The sequence below is a fragment of the Cervus elaphus genome, chromosome 6 (genome assembly GCF_910594005.1).
Source record: "Cervus elaphus chromosome 6, mCerEla1.1, whole genome shotgun sequence".
Classification (NCBI taxonomy): domain Eukaryota; kingdom Metazoa; phylum Chordata; class Mammalia; order Artiodactyla; family Cervidae; genus Cervus; species Cervus elaphus.
The window spans coordinates 49942794-49959858 of record NC_057820.1 but is presented as its reverse complement, the minus strand read 5'-3'; the positions used below and the strand labels follow the sequence as shown (position 1 = coordinate 49959858).

The 17065-nt window shown below is 40.7% G+C and overlaps 1 protein-coding gene across 16 annotated transcripts in view; it reads right to left on the bottom strand.

Annotated features, from left to right (window-relative positions):
* LOC122696614 (cyclin-Y-like protein 1) overlaps positions 1-17065 on the bottom strand; it is a 248887-nt gene that overhangs the window by 2635 nt on the left and 229187 nt on the right. For 15 of the 16 annotated variants that reach the window (XM_043906850.1, XM_043906851.1, XM_043906855.1 and 12 more), the window contains 6 exons: positions 16422-16522; positions 11127-11162; positions 8936-8987; positions 7969-8091; positions 3934-4094; positions 560-722 (listed from right to left, as the gene is read on the bottom strand). In XM_043906850.1, the coding sequence (XP_043762785.1) occupies positions 560-722; positions 3934-4094; positions 7969-8091; positions 8936-8987; positions 11127-11162; positions 16422-16522 (636 nt within the window). Of the gene's footprint in view, positions 1-559; positions 723-3933; positions 4095-7968; positions 8092-8935; positions 8988-11126; positions 11163-16421; positions 16523-17065 lie in introns of those variants that run through there. The other variant, XM_043906861.1, reaches the window with a different exon arrangement.

The following is a 17065-nucleotide window of genomic DNA, read 5'->3' as shown; positions in this document are numbered from 1 at the left end:
CTACTTCAAATTACTCTTCAAATCACTACTACAAATTCCTTCATCCCATGTATGTTACCACTTCCATTAAAAACCCACCTACTTTCTACATCCAGTTTCTGAACCCACATTCTAATTTCCAAGTATAGGTCTCACAGGTTAGCCCCTGATGCTTCTGGTCTAATAAACTCATGGGGCTGAACTGTGATACACAAACACACACTACAAGCTCAGGCAGTTAAGAATGGTAAGTAATTATCAATGTACATATGATTAGGGACACAATTATAAGAATTATTCCTGTATGGTTATATGTAAGTGTGGAGGTTCAAATGGAAAACCATTAAGAACAATTAAATCTGATTTAAAATATTCTGAATTATGGTTACATAAGAGATATCTGTAATTTTTTAAAAAAAATAATGTGATATCTCTGTCTAACCCATAAAAGACACAGGGAATAAGATGCCAATGGGTTAATAAGCTCTGCAAACTGTCAGTCACTGCAGAGTGTAAGTCAGCCACAGACGCTGGCTTTGGTGGCTGACAGAAAACCCAGTTAGTGAATCCCCAGTCTTACCTCTAGGCTCTGTGCTCTTTCTGTGCTAAAAGGAGCAATTGGAAAACTCAGGTTGTCGTCATCTGCTAAGGAGAAAAGGTCAAAGTAGTATCTGGCATAAACACTGGTGGAAACCTTAAGATGAAACTGGAGGAGCTCCACAAAGTGCAGTTCCGCCTCATTCCTGGGGGAGGAGAAGACAAAACCAACATAGGACAATTTTAGTCAACTGGGCTATCTTCAGAAACCCCATTCTGTGCCACAACAGCTCTAAATACAGCTTGGAAACAAATAACGGCTCCCCAGCTGGATTAATACACTCATGTTCAAACAAGGGACAGCTCTTGGTGGTTCTTCCTGCGTCCTGGCACTTGGAGTTTGGGACAAGGGGGGGAGGTTACGGCCCTCTTATGCACCCATGCTGCTGACTCGGGGGCTCATTCCTCAGAGTTCCATCAGTGCAGCTGCGCATTCATGCTCCACGCTCGCTCACACGGCCCCGCTACAGTCATCAGATGACAGGAATGATGTGTGCTGTTTACTAGCTCTGGAGAACTTGCAGACATTCCCACAGATAACAGGAAGGGGCTTATTGAAGTAGAGACACGCCAACAAAAGGAGTAGGCACATCACCACGGCAACAAATGGGGCCATGGAGAGCCACTGCTATTATCTCTGAGGGGAGAAGACTCTTGAGGCAACAAGGATTCATCTCAGATAAATAAATAAATAAGCTACACGCGATGCGAAAGGGAATCCCCTCCCCCCGCTCCAGTGCAGGGGACTGTGGCAAAGGGCAGAATGCAAGTTTCTGTTCCTCTTAATCCCAGTAGGACCAGAAGGTGTTCCTGGGACAGGATGGGATACACTTTTCAAGCTATGGGAGGCAGTAGGATTAAGGGGAGACGTCTTGGCTAGACTAAATGCACCTGAGCAATGACCCCGATGGAGCAGTTCCCCCTGCGCTCTGTCCGCCGGCCCTGACTAGGACAGAAGGTGCATAGGCACGCAGGGGGCGAATTCAATGAAGTGGGAAAGTAGGGTCCTGGGAGCAGGTCTTTCCTGTGGGACCATACACAGTCATTAGCTTGTCTAATGTTTAAGTAAATAAAATCAGAGGAAGTCTTACCACTTTCACAGCAATCACTTTAAAGAGTTAATTATATACAAATGATAAATACCCAGACAAATGAAAGTGACTTATTTTTCAAAATATTTGTTTCCTGGTTTTAAAGTGTTAATATTTTATCCATTGGTAAGTCATCAAATGTTTGATGTTCTCCTGCATGGAGAGCAGAGTGTGAGCAGAAATGAGGTTTCTCATTTGCTGAACTTTAAACCTAACTGAACCTACCTCCAAAATTAATTTCCTGTTCATATGGCCATAAGTCTATAGAAATGTAAAAGAGATAATGTTTTGATAATCAGCTAATGAGGACTTAATTTATTATGGGAATAAATGCACTTCACTATCCCTTTTATATTCTCTTCCACTAATACATTTTAATTGTGTGGAAATACAGTACTTCATAGGATTAACATGTCTATTAACAGAGCTTTACTTACTGAAGAAAAAGGCATTAGGACTACAGAATACGCTTCTGCGTTTTTTTTTTTTTAAATGACTAGATGACTGAAGAGCATGCCATTTATAGGTGCAGCAAATTTTCTGAACAGCAGCTGCTCAATATATTCAAACAAGATACATGAATGTTAGAAAACTTTTAAGGAAAAGCTGATAGATGCCAATTTTTCAATTTAGACTCAAAATGAGACCATTACAAATAGCAGCCAACAGCAGGGGGATGAGACAAATGTGACTTGAACACTTGGCTGTAATGCTTTCCAGTTTCCAAAGATCATAAACAAAAGCAACCTATTACGAACATAGCTCCTGGTGATTCTGTTGTACACAGAAAAGGGCTGTTTACAATTAGCTTCTTCCTGTAGCTAGACACTGCCATCAGTGCTATTGGGCTCACATCTATGAACATCCACACACTTCCCTGCATGTTCTCTGATGCTGTAACTGGACCCAGAGCCCCCGTCAGCTTAGCTGCAGGTTCTGAGAAAATTTCAGCTGCCATCATGGCAGACCTGGTGTTTATGATTACACATTTTCCTTCCTTCAAGGAACCAGTTTAAAGATGGATGATAGTGGTGCTCAACGTCACCTTAGTTTCTACAAATTCCAAAAGTACTTCTACTTATCTCGAATTATCTGCCGTAACACTAAGGTGGCTACCAGCAATATCACCATGACACTTTCTATCATCAAAGTGGACATTTTCACCAAAAGCCACTTTGACAGCTACCAACAATCACTGGTCCCTTCTCTTAGTCACAAGCTTCTTTGCTTCAGTTGTAAATATGCACTTTGGTAAATCTGAATTAAGAGTCAGGGGCAAAGGGAACAAACTCTTGCCACTGCCTGCCATGACCTTGATCGTCCTCTGCTGTTCAGTATAATAAAGAGGTGCCCCTTTACGTTTTCCTAAATGCCACCCACAAGGACATTTTTCCTGTCAAGTGAGCACTTCTAGAGTCTGCTGCAAATACCTCTCTGGTTCCTGCTGCCTCCCACCCTCGAGGCCCTTCCCTGCAGCCAGACAGCAAGCCTGATGTTTCACGCCCATGGGAGCATGCCATCTGTGAGGAACCCCCCAAGTTAACTCGAGGCCCCACCAAGTACCACTGTGGTTGCTGAGTGCCCCGGGTGAGGCCCCACTGACACTTCCTGGGCTATCTGAGACAAAGGAGTTTCCTAACTCAGCAGACCTACTTCTAAACATGGGGAACACTCCTGACAGTGGAGGAGACAGAACACAGAGATCTGAAACCTTTCTATTTGGTCATCTGTACATCATGGTTTCCGTAACAACAGAACCTTAGAGACAACCTCAGATTACAAAAGAAAAGACCTGCAAAAACAAACATACAATGTGTGACTCAAGTTGAAGTTATAACCTCAGTAGTCTGGAGGTGCTAAGATCTCAGCAGTGACCACTTAACTTCCAAGGCCAGACATGTGTCTCTTAAAAACAGACTGGACCTGGTAGACAGCTTTAAGAAAGACGTGAAGTTATTTACTGCATCATGTTGTTCTGGTAGTGAGCTTGTAAAATGGCAAAAACCACCAGAAAAGTAATTTCAATTTATCAAGCAGAATATTACAACAGTAACACACCAAGATTTAACTAATTAATGATGGGAAATACAAATGGTTATACTACAGCTAGACAGACAGAAGTCTAATTTTATATTTATACCTAATTCAGCTCTCTGCACAATGTAACATTTCTTAAAATGTAACATATCTTAAGCTGTAAACTTTATGGGAGCAAATAAGGTATTGGAAAATGGTTAGACAGTTCACCGTAACCTTACAAACTCACATGTCCTCAAGTGTAATGTCCTTTAGGATCTGGCAGTAGTCCGAAATAGCCTTATCGTCCCAAACCTTGGAGGCAAGAAGAATGGCTCCCAAAACAATTCTTTTCCAGTTAGTGGGGCAAAGGTCGATCTCAGCATAAGTTAAAAGCCTTTCTAAGTAAACCTGCAAAAGTAGAGGACTGACCTTTGATTTTAGTTCAGTTTAAAAGCTGTCATAGAATTGTTAGGAATGATAGGTTTCATCTGTTTTTAACATATCTTTTATTCTTTGGTTCTACAGAGACTTTTGCTTGGCCAGCCAAGGCCAAAGGCCAGGTCACAGTTGTAAGGCAAATATTTCTGTCAGTCTGGTATTTCTACTCTGCCCATGTGAATTTCCAACCCAATTTTGGTCGCAGGAATGAAAGGACATCTCAGCATTCTAAAGACAGGCATTGTGTTATTACCTTCCCACTTGTAAAAGGCAGCACGTATGGCCCAGCACTGATTCAACCGTTCAGTAAATGCTTGAGTGCCTACCGTGTGCAATGTACCTACCATACTGGTGGTGGGTACGTGGCAATTTTACATAAAGCTTGAGTATGTAAAACTCTGGTAAGACTGAGCATTTCTTTATCTTCTCTTCAGAGGGTGAACTTGAAGATAATAACTGGTGGTCAAGGAGCCTCCCAGGTCAAGGAGCCTCCTTGCTGCGCCCCACAGGGCAGGCAGCACGGAGCAGCTGTGCTTTACACTCAGGGCCTCTTCAGGGAAGATTCACGCACAAAGAGCTCTTTGTTCACACCCCGATTTTTCACATCTCCATTATTTCATAACTCACTGGTCTTACATATTCTGCAACTTAGTCAATTTGTTTGGTTCTAAGGTGGTTAAGAGCTGCCGATGTCTGAATCCCTGGGGCTCCTCTAAATCTGCCAGGTAGTTTGTGAGATGACTTCATGGCTTCTTTTATATGTGTCAAATGGCTATTCTATAAAGAACCAGACCAAGTTAACAGCTGAGTAAAGACTAAAGACATAAGTTGTGATGCTGTTACCTCTGCAGAAGAAAATATATGCCATTTGACAAAAAGAAAAATGTCCCGTTATCAGACTGACAGCTCCGATCTGCCAAAGCTCTCCAAACTCAATTGTGTTTCAAACACGGTTACTGAGATTATATACTCTTAGTGAACTTCTGCACCCCACTCCCCAGAGAACTCCACACGCGCCAGTACTCTCCAAGAACGAGTCTCCCGCAGGGTCCGCCCCTCTGCTGTATTATGGCACTGACAGAGGCAGTTCAGCCTTAGGGGCAGTCCCTCAGCTTCCTCTCAGCTTCACTTTATAAAGGCAAACCTGGTCTCATTTACACCACTTGCCCTCCTGTCTCAGTGGAAGTTACACTTCTTTCTTTTCCCTGAAGCTAACTCTTCTATGAATGAAGTCAGTCCCACCTCTCATTTCTGCAGAACACTGTTCCCACAATTCATCTCTTCTTGAACAACCCCCTCTCTGTCAGAGATTTTCTCCAATGTTTTCTTACATGTTCTCAGCCCATCCGTCACCACCCCTTAGAACACTTCCTTCAGGAAATGTTCTGACACTGGCTCCTCATGACCCATCCTCTCCTTAGCCCATCTAGTCTGCCCCTGGCCGCCACTGCCCCCCTGAAACTACTGAGGCATGGTCACTGCTGCCTTCATGACAAACAGCCAGCACTCTTCATCACAGCGCCCCACTCCCCAGGCCTGCCCTCAGAGCTGAGAGACACTGCCACACGCCTGGCTGCCGGGACCAAAGACCTCCACTTGAGTTATCTCACTACCATCTGTTGGGAATTCTTATCTCCACTTTCACTGGTCACCTGCCGGCTCTGCTCTTCTGTCCGTCACTTCTGGCTTCTATCACTGCCATTGCCTCCTAACTTCTCTGCTTCCACTGAAAGCCAACCACAGTCTGTTCTCCCCAGAGCAGCCAGGAGAGCCTCTCAGATTAAGTGCACTTCACGGGCCTGCTCAACATCTGCCAGGGCTCTCCCATCAAACAGGTCACTTCTGTGGCCTGCTAGTCACGAGGCCCTGGGTGAGATGCCATCGTCCTTCTGTGCCCTCATTGCCTGTGCCTTCCCTCATTCCCTACTCTGATCACAGCGGCACCCTGCTGACCCCTCAGCACAGAACCCGCTCCTGTCTGCGCCTCGTGCTCTGCCCCCTGCCTGTGCTCTCAGGCCCCTCATCTTCCTCAGTCCAGCCAGGTCCTGGTTCAGATCTCACCTCTGTAAAGAGGCTCTTCCTGGTCTTTCTAGCGTGCATGTGTTAAGTCGCTCAGTCGTGTCTGACTCTGTGACCCCATGGACCCGTCTGGCTCCTCTGTCCATGGGGAATTCTCCAGGCAAGAATACTGCAGTGGGTTGCCACTCCCTTCTCCAGGGGATCTTCCCAAACCAGGGATGGAACCCAAGTCTCCTGCACTGCAGGCAGACTGCTTCCTGTCTGAGCTACCAGGGAAGCCCCTCGAATCTCTCCATCCCTTTACCTTGCTTTCTCTTTCTAGCTTTCACTACTACTTCAAACAGTCATCTTTTTAAAAATACTCATTTTAAAAAGTCTTACACTCTGTGGTACACCCGATACTTACACACACTGTAAATGAACCATACTCCATAAAAACTAGAGAAAAACAAAACCCTTATGTCTGCTATACTTACCTCAGAAAGGCAAGAACTCTCCTCTATGCCCAGCACTTAGAACCGTGACACGGGCAGGCATCTGGTGCCCATGTATGCCCTAAGGAGTTCCTTGGCAGCACTCAGCACGTGCACCATGCTCTCCTTCTTCAAGCTCTCCTGGCAGCTCTTCTGATTCTGTCCTGGGTTTCCTACCACTCCGGCCACTCCTCTGGGGATGTGTCCTGTGAGTGCTGACAGTCCCCACAGATCTATCTTCTCCTCAACTTTTATTTAACGTACTTTCTCTGCATTTGAACAGCTACACGTAATTCCCTGCCTCTTGCTCAGCTTCGGGCTCCAATCCCATACAGTCAAATGACTGCTAGACACTGTCACTCTGCTGTCTCACAGGTCCATCGGGCTTAACTTGTCTACAAAGAAATGCCCCTCTTCCAACCCACACACCCTCTCCTGCCTGCATTTCCCAGCTCTCCACATGCCAGCGCCACTCCCGCCTCTCTCAAGCACATGCCAACTGAGCCCTGTACCTGGCTCGCAGCTCCAAGAAAAGGCCTGCGTCTGACCCGGGCCCACTGAGGGGAAGCCTCCTCTCCTACACTCTGCCTGCAGGGGCGCGGGCAGCGGTGGACGCAGGCCCTCCCTCCAGACCATGCAGCTGACCTTCCCCTATGGGTTTGCTATAGGGAGGAGTTAGGCAATCCCAACTACCTCTCAGCTGAATATGATGTATTAGTCAAATGATGAAATCTTACCACAGGAATTCAGTATGGATGACAGAAAGGTCCTCACATAGCTGGAGCTCGGCAGGCTAACCTGAGTAAAGCCTTTCCAAGCACTGCTGACACCCCAGTCCTGGGTACCTTCACACGCCGGCACCAGGGGACAGTAGAGATGGTTAACACTGTCGTCCAAGGTCAGGGAGGTGAAGGCAGTCAGTCTCAATCAAGACACACATCACACTGCCTAGGCAACACAGCCTGAGACTCAGAAACACACTGAATCTACACCTGCCGTGGGCCAGGAAGTTCAGTGATCGCCTCCATCCTACCACCCAGCACACTTTGCCGGTGTGCGCCTGTGTGCCCTGTGTGTGCATGCATCCTGAGGTGTGGAAGGAGAAACCAGAAGTCTCTCCTGCTGCCTTTAACATCAATTGTTTTGTGATGAGAAAAGCAGTGGCAACATTTTAAATCATGATGATTACTAAAGCTCAAATCTGTATGTTTTCATTCCTTTTGATACATTTCTCTTTAATAAAGTTCTGATGATCATTTCAGGAACCTACTTTCATTTGAAAAACAGGCCCATACCTTCTGTACAAGAAAAAAATTTCTAGAGATGCTTCTATTAAGAGAAAAATATATTACCAAAGTCACTATTGCACATTTAATAGTAGCCAGCTGGGCGGCACTGAAGAGAGCATACACAAATCTGTAGATGTATTTGGGTTCAGGATCATGCTGAAAGTACTCCTCCGGAACCCTTTCTCGCTGAAAGAAGAAAAAACACAGTGTTAAGTATCCACTGAAGAAAAATACTTAAAAGTACCCTCAAGATAGCAATCTTCACACGTGGGCCCACGTGCTACTTAAAATAATTTTGACTAGGTGACATATCTTGTAGTCTTTTAAATATAAACAATTGGATCCTAAAGTACCATAGTGATTCAATACTCACTACCATTCATTAAAGAAAAATGCAAGCACAACCTCAGAAAATGTATTTTCACCTTCTTCCCCAAAGAATTCTAACCAAATGCAAACTATTTTTAGGCTCAAAGTCTTGCTGATCATTGTACGTCATCAGACTTTTCTGCAGTCAACTATGAAAACACCTTTCCAGTGTCCTGTAACCAGAGGCTCTAAGAGTGTGCTCTCTTACACAGCGGTCACCAGTCACATGTGTCTACTGAGCACCTGAAGAAGTGAGTTTTTAAACCCTGTCATTTTAATTAGTTTAAAATTTAAACAGTTTTTAAATTTTCTCCTTAGAGGTCTTACATATGTGTTAGGAAATGTTTATATTGTGTGACGCTATGGAAAATCATCCTTTAAAAACCTACATTTTCTGTTGCTTGTGTATGTTTACTTACCTGCTCATTCGTCATACAAAGCGTAACTTGGTTCTTATCAGTCACACCCCTGACACAACATGCTTTTGGTAAAATTACTTGACATAATATGGGGTGGGGGAAGAAGACTTAAAGGAAGACAATCTTGGCTTTGAGCTGGAGGCAATAATTTTCTTCTAGTAATTAATTTCAAAGCAAATCAGCATGAAATAAACACAACTGTAATAAGAGAAAAATACACCTTCAATAAAAGTGACACTTACTGTGAGTGGATGTGATCTCTCATCAAAAATGTCCAAGGACCTATTAGAATCTCTATAAAATAAGAATGTGTATTTTAAAAATTAATTCAGGAGTTACTAGCTTAGTAAAATATCTGCTAAAAGTAGAGAGAGGAGTAGAGGAAGCTTAACCTTAATAAAGCAAACAGTTTTACATATTCTCCTGGATTCTGCCCTTAGAAAGGTTTTCTGACCTATTTTATACTCAGCACACCAAGTTGCATGAAATCTCTTCTATAACCAGCCAGAGCTGCCTTTACCCACACAGACCCCTTCTAACAGGCAATGTTCCTAGACCAATACATTTCCACTTCACTAACCTCACAATGGAATATACAAGAACATTTTATAAAGTGGTAGTAGTAGGCAATAAAGTCTTCTAACTTCAATGAATGTAAATATGAGATTCATGATTTTTTCTTGTCTCCACCCCGCTTTTGTTCTTCATATTATATTCTTATTGTTTATTTCTTCTTGTCTCTTTTAAATAGTTTGAGTTAAAAATTTTAATTGTCTTTTAAGAGAGACCAGGCTTTTTCTTTTAAATTCCACCACACTACTACACTGTGCCCATTTAAACAGTAGTTCTGCAAATGTGGTCTATAGGCCTCTATAGGAATCTCCCCTGGCCCCTCTTCAGAAATCCTGTAAGTCCAAGAGGTCAAAACGTGTTTTATAAGAATACCAAGACATCACCTGCCTTTACCCTGTTTGACACTTAACTATGATTGTATAAAAGCAAAAGTGGGTAAAATTGCTCATTTCTGAGTGTGAATCAAGGCAGTGGTATGAAACTAAATTAGAAGTCATTCACTTATTCCTGGCCAAATGAATGTAAAAAATCTGCTTCACTTAAGAACATCCATGATGAAAGAGTAAAAATTAAGTGTTCTTAAACCTTTACTCTTCTTCTTCATATTCTGAGTAAGCGGAAAGTATGCATTAAGCGCTTGTATGGACTGAAATATGGCTGTGCTAAGGAAGAGCATTTGTAACTTACTGGTAACCAAGTCACTTTCTTCCCCCTAGAACATCATATTTAAACCACTTTTTTCATGAAACGCCAATTGACAGTCATTTTTTCAAAAATGAACAAAGTGAGCCTGTCACTTCAAAGACAACTCTAAACTATTTGTTGCCAATGATAAAATTCAAACCATCAAGCTAAAAATATTAGGATTTTTGGAAAATTTGTACCTTCCAGTGTGTTATTTATGGTGAGCTTGATTTATCAATACTTAAAGACTTTCCTGATAAGACTGGTAGTGATACTAACAAGAGTGAGTTTTTGACACTGTCTGAAGACATGTGAACCAATACTTTGCAAATGACAATGTATAATATAAAATCATGTACAGATAAAAAGATCCACTCAGTATGCATGACAGATCAATGGGCATTAATTTAACATAGTATCTACCTCAAGTTCACTGATAATGACTTGGAACTCCATCTTAACTAATTTAATAAACTGGCACATGTGGATTTTGGGGACAGTATCAAAGAATATGTCCAATTATCTCAAGGCTTTAAAAATTCACCTTTTCCCAACTATACGTCTGCATGTAGCTGGATCTTCATATTGCTTCTTCAAAGCAAATGACTGAAGACAATGTTGACATGAGAATCAACTGTCTCCTATTAATGAGATACTATCCTCTCCACTATTTTGTTGTGGAAAATGGTTATTTTTCATTAAAAAAATGACTTATGTTAAACACTGGGGTCCCCAGTCAGATGGTGATCTCATCCCTCAGGAGACAGTGTTCCTGTCCTAATGTGGAGAGAAGCAGAACACCTTACTTGCACCTACAGAGCAGAGGCCGGGGTGCTGCTAAACACTCTGCGGCACACAGGGTGGCACCCCACGCCAAAGCCTCATCCGGCTCAGAACTTCAGCAGTGCTGAGGAAAGCCTGTTTTCACATACAGTGGATTTAATTTTTTAAATTTTAAATTTCAATTTCTAATACAGTAAATATCCATGTAAACCACATAAAACTTAAAGAATTAAGAGTCTCAAAATAAAAATAAATGATTCACTTCAATACTGTAATGAAAGGACTCCTAACAGTAAAAGCTTACTCTAATACTGTCCATTGTTATTAACACTAAACTTGATACTGTGTAAATTAATTAGCTGGAATAACAAGACAGGTTTTAAAAGAGCTCACCTGTTTTTTATGTGGTTATATATTTCTAAGCTCACCCTGTGGAGGAAAAAAAAATATTGTAATAATTGGTTTTTATCACATTAGGCCTGAAGACATTTTAAAGGGTTGGTAGAGAGGTAAGACCATCCAGATGCCCGGTGGCCCCCACACCCCCTAATTCAGAGCAGTACCCATAGGTGGTATCCCCCATGTTTTAGGTTCTTTGGCTTTTAGCAAAATTAGGAGACCCAAAATATAGATGTGCTCTTAGAAGACATGTTTGGGTTGATTATTATAATATATAAATTCTTACATATTTCCCCGGTCATTTGTCCTTCTATGCACAGAATCTTTCATCCCATACAAGTTACATCATCTATCCACATGGTTAAATTTAAGCCATACAGATTTTGTGCGTGTGGCTTTTTGTTAGGCACTGCATTTCAGTTGATTCCGTTCGGTAGTCCCCCTAACACATCTATTTTCCATTATTTCTCTAAAAGTAAGTAATACAAGTGCTCCATATCAAATAAAATGGATTTAAAATCACTTTCACACATAATTATTAGAAAATTTAATAGCAAAATTTTATAGTCACAAAATTGATGATAGGCCTAGTTATCCTGAAATAAGCACTGCTAATAAGGCAGCACAATACAACACAGTACACTATTAATGACAGGTATTTCCACATTATTTTAAATAAAGTATTAACTAACCAACAGGTACAAGTCCTCAGATAGTTTTTACACTACTATAGCCCTAAGTTATTCACAGATGCTGTGTATTAGGCAATTAAGGGGTTCTCTGGTTAAGTTATTTGCTTCCCTTTGTTCTCAGTATCTAAAATGAAACTCAAAATAATAGAGAGAAGGCAAATCTGAATTTTGTAACTCCTCTATAGAATCTTAGCATTTGCAGAAAGGCCTGTAACACTGTTAGCATCAAAGATGGATACTTCTATAGTGCTTCAAAGTTTCTTCAAATTGATTTTAAAGTCACAGAATTAAAAGTTACACGATAAAAAGGGCAACTGAACCTAATATGATACTTAACCCATTTTACAAATAAGAGAATCAAGGCTTAAAATTGACTTACTCAACGTCCCACCAGTTATCAGAAGTAGTTCTCTTTCTCCTACCCTCAAAGCAGAGAGTGGTTCCCAAGGTCAGCTGCACACTGGATTACCCGGGATGCTTTAAACACTGCCTGGCTTCTGCTTCAAAATGTTCTGATTTAACTGCATTAGGTACGACCTGGGCAACAGGATTGTATTTAAAGCTCCCCAGGTGACTGCAACGTGCAGCCAAGTCTAGGAATGAATGAGTCAGGGTTAAGATCAGAATCTCTCAGGATGCTTTTGTCTATGAAATCATGCCTCACACATCATTCCTCAGCTTGTCAAAAGGGTGTGTGTGTGAGAGAAAGAGACACAGGGACAGAGAGGCAGATAGACCCACAGACTGTGTCTTGAGGGCAGGGAGGAAAGGTGGAATTCATGTATGTGTTCAGAGACATACATCTTGAAAAAGTTGCACAAGTGATTCTAATAAGGCTCACCTACCCCAAATGAAAACTAATCCCATCGTATTTTTCAAGATCATTCCTAAAAGCCAATTTGCCCTATTAATTTTCTCAGTAAACCTTTATTTCATCAATAATGAATGTGAATGGTCATTTTTAAAACTTAATGAGAAAAAAATTTACTTTATTTCCAAACACTAAGATTAGGTTGAGAATAAAAAGCATGAAACCTACTTGTCTGAGCAAGGTTAATCTTTAAAACTACTTCTGAATTATATACTGGAACATCAGGCTCTTTTGAATTCAAAAGAAGCTGTGAGTCTAGCCACAGTGAGAGTAGTTTTTAACCCACAGATTTAGAGTCTTGGCTGAATAAAAACATTCAGTGATTACGAGAGAAGTGCCAAAACTCAGGACTTTAAAGAGCAATGGGGCTCAGTTTTTGTTGAAATACGATTTGACCGAAACTAATATTATAAGAAAGTTACATTATTATGATTGTGAACTGGTTGTTTTTAATTCAAGTTAGAAGTTACTGATCATTTAAATAGCTAAAAAATAAAAAGCCTTGCACATTAAAAATTAAATTAAATTTATAAGCTAATTATACTTTTAAGACAGAAAAGTAAAATTAATGATAAGGATACTAATATTTTTTTTTTAATTTTATTTATTTTTTCAGTGGGTTTTGTCATACATTGATATGAATCAGCAATAGATTTACACGTATTCCCCATCCCGATCCCCCCCTCCCACCTCCCTCTCCACCCGATTCCTCTGGGTCTTCCCAGTGCACCAGGCCCGAGCACTTTGTCTCATGCATCCCACCTGGGCTGGTGACCTGTTTCACCATAGATAATATACATGCTGTTCTTTCGAAACATCCCACCCTCACCTTCTCCCAGAGAGTTCAAAAGTCTGTTCTGTACTTCTGTGTCTCTTTTTCTGTTTTTGCATATAGGGTTGTCGTTACCATATTTCTAAATTCCATATATATGTGTTAGTATGCTGTAATGGTCTTTATCTTTCTGGCTCACTTCACTCTGTATAGGGGGCTCCAGTTTCATCCATCTCATTAGAACTGATTCAAATGAATTCTTTTTAACGGCTGAGTAATATTCCATGGTGTATATGTACCACAGCTTCCTTATCCATTCATCTGCTGATGGGCATCTAGGTTGCTTCCATGTCCTGGCTATTATAAACAGTGCTGTGATGAACACTGGGGTGCACGTGTCTCTTTCAGATCTGGTTTCCTCAGTGTGTATGCCCAGAAGTGGGATTGCTGGGTCATATGGCAGTTCCATTTCCAGTTTTTTAAGAAATCTCCACACTGTTTTCCATAGCGGCTGTACTAGTTTGCATTCCCACCAACAGTGTAAGAGGGTTCCCTTTTCTCCACACCCTCTCCAGCATTTATTGCTTGTAGACTTTTGGATAGCAGCCATCCTGACTGGCGTGTAATGGTACCTCATTGTGGTTTTGATTTGCATTTCTCTGATAATGAGTGATGTTGAGCATCTTTTCATGTGTTTGTTAGCCATCTGTATGTCTTCTTTGGAGAAATGTCTGTTTAGTTCTTTGGCCCATTTTTTGATTGGGTCATTTATTTTTCTGGAATTGAGCTTCAAGAGTTGCTTGTATATTTTTGAGATTAATCCTTTGTCTGTTTCTTCATTTGCTATTATTTTCTCCCAATCTGAGGGCTGTCTTTTCACCTTACTTATAGTTTCCTTTGTTGTGCAAAAGCTTTTAAGTTTCATTAGGTCCCATTTGTTTATTTTTGCTTTTATTTCCAATATTCTGGGAGGTGGGTCATAGAGGATCTTGCTGTGATTTATGTCGGAGAGTGTTTTGCCTATGTTCTCCTCTAGGAGTTTTATAGTTTCTGGTCTTACATTTAGATCTTTAATCCATTTTGAGTTTATTTTTGTGTATGGTGTTAGAAAGTGTTCTAGTTTCAGAATCCAGATAGGAAAAGAAGAAGTGAAACTCTCGCTGTTTGCAGATGACATGATCCTCTACATAGAAAACCCTAAAGACTCTACCAGAAAATTACTAGAGCTAATCAATGAATATAGTAAAGTTGCAGGATATAAAATTAACACACGAAAATCCCTTGCATTCCTATATACTAACAATGAGAAAACAGAAAGAGAAATTAAGGAAACAATACCATTCACCACTGCAACAAAAAGAATAAAATACTTAGGAGTATATCTACCTAAAGAAACAAAAGACCTATACATAGAAAACTATAAAACACTGATGAAAGAGATCAAAGAGGACACAAACAGATGGAGAAACATACCATGCTCATGGATTGGAAGAATCAATATTGTCAAAATGGCTATTCTACCCAAAGCAATCTATAGATTCAATGCAATCCCTATCAAGCTACCAACGGTATTTGTCACAGAACTAGACCAAAGAATTTCACAATTTGTATGGAAATACAAAAAACCTCGAATAGCCAAAGTAATCTTGAGAAAGAAGAATAGAACTGGAGGAATCAACCTGCCTGACTTCAGACTCTACTACAAAGCCACAGTCATCAAGACAGTATGGTACTGGCACAAAGACAGAAAGACAGATCAATGGAACAGAATAGAAAGCCCAGAGATAAATCCATGAACTTATGGACACCTTATCTTTGACAAAGGAGGCAAGGATATACAATGGAAAAAAGACAACCTCTTTAACAAGTGGTGCTGGGAAAGCTGGTCAACCACTTGTAAAAGAATGAAACTAGGATACTAATATTTTCAAGTAGCATTTCCCAAACTGTTCTGGAAAGTCAACATTCATATGCTAAGAAGACATTATTTAATGTTCCATGGACAACCCCAAGGGAGGTAGGAAGGTCTGCATCCTGTTTCGTTTTTAATTCTCTCTCTTAAATAAACTTGAACATTCCCATGATTAGGGCGTTTTGAACTGTGCATCTCCAATTGTGGACTATGAGGGGCTTCCAGAAGTTGAGAAATAGTTTTCGTCATTGTAACACTGTTCGTGTCTTCTTAAGTATAAGCCTGGCCACAGCCTTGTTTCTGAAACTTCATCTCTTTTTTTGTTCTCTGCTTTGATTGATACAGTGTGTTAGAGATACACATATATAAACAAAAATTAAAAAAACAAAAACAAAAATTTAATGTGTCTATTAAGTTAAAATCTCAGTTGAACAAATTTCATCTATGGAGAAATTAAGCTTGAGAGTATGCCCCTTAAAACGGTTTTGATATATTTTCCCCCTCTTTGGGGGAGAGGAAGGAGAAGTAAAATTTCCTACAGAAATATTGCAGGAAAAAAATGCACGGTGGGATAAATCTGACCAAGTCCAGTTAAATTTAACTGCAGATTCACTTCAGTGCCAATAGGGGACAAGCTGTTCCTTCTTCTAATGGTAGCTTCCAAACTAGTATACATAGTTGTAGGACTCTCCCAACTCATAAAGAAATAATTTTTTTTCTAGAAACATACAATAAACAGGTACCTCTGTTTCTCATTATGTTCAACATTGTCTTAACAATAGAAATGAATCAAATGAGGTTTACATTTTTCCTGGGATTTCTCACTTGCTAACTGACTTTCCCTTCTATCATGTACTCTATGATTAACATGGAAACTGAAGACTCATATTGAGAGGTCCCTGAAGCCAACATAGAGTTGACACCAGTTTCTTAACCTGATCACTGAAAAGGACAAACCAAACGAATGAAATAATGTATGGCGAGGATGCTTTCAGCATGAAGGGGGTCTGCCACTCAGCCTTGGCAACCTAGTTGTACTCACCATTTTATTGTGGTTCTAAGATTAGGCTCGCTGACTGTGCTGTCATCTGGAAATATGGTTGGGCATGAGCTATACCTTTTAGTAAGCTTCCTTGGAGATACCTGAAGGGGAAGGGAGATAGAAGAAAATGTCACAGTAAGTTAAACCTATAAAAGTGTGTTTTTTCCTTGGTTAAAATGTCAAACGATAAAGCATTAAGATTTTCCTTATACTCCATGAACTGCTGAGTGTGGCATCACGTGCAGCTCCATGGGAAACCTCTGTACTCTCACTTCCACAGGCAAGATCTGAGAAATGTGGTATAAACTGCTGCTCTTGAAAAAGGACCCACAAATGAACCTGGAAAGCACCTATTATAAATTGCCTTTATAGTAATGAGAAAGCTTTTAGTAAGACTTCAGTGTTTCTTCCTTAAGCAATGAAATGCAGCAGAGATTTCTATTTCTATTCATTTACTACAATAAAATGCAATGCTTTATATAATATCGATGTGAGAGCATTTCATTGCAGTCAATGAACGCCAATCATAAATGTATTAGTTTGGGAGACAGTGTGAGGAAACAAGCGTTTTTGAATCAGAGGCTGGGCATGCCAGGGCTGCTCTATCACTAGTGACCTGAAGGCCATAAATCTCTTTGAGCCTC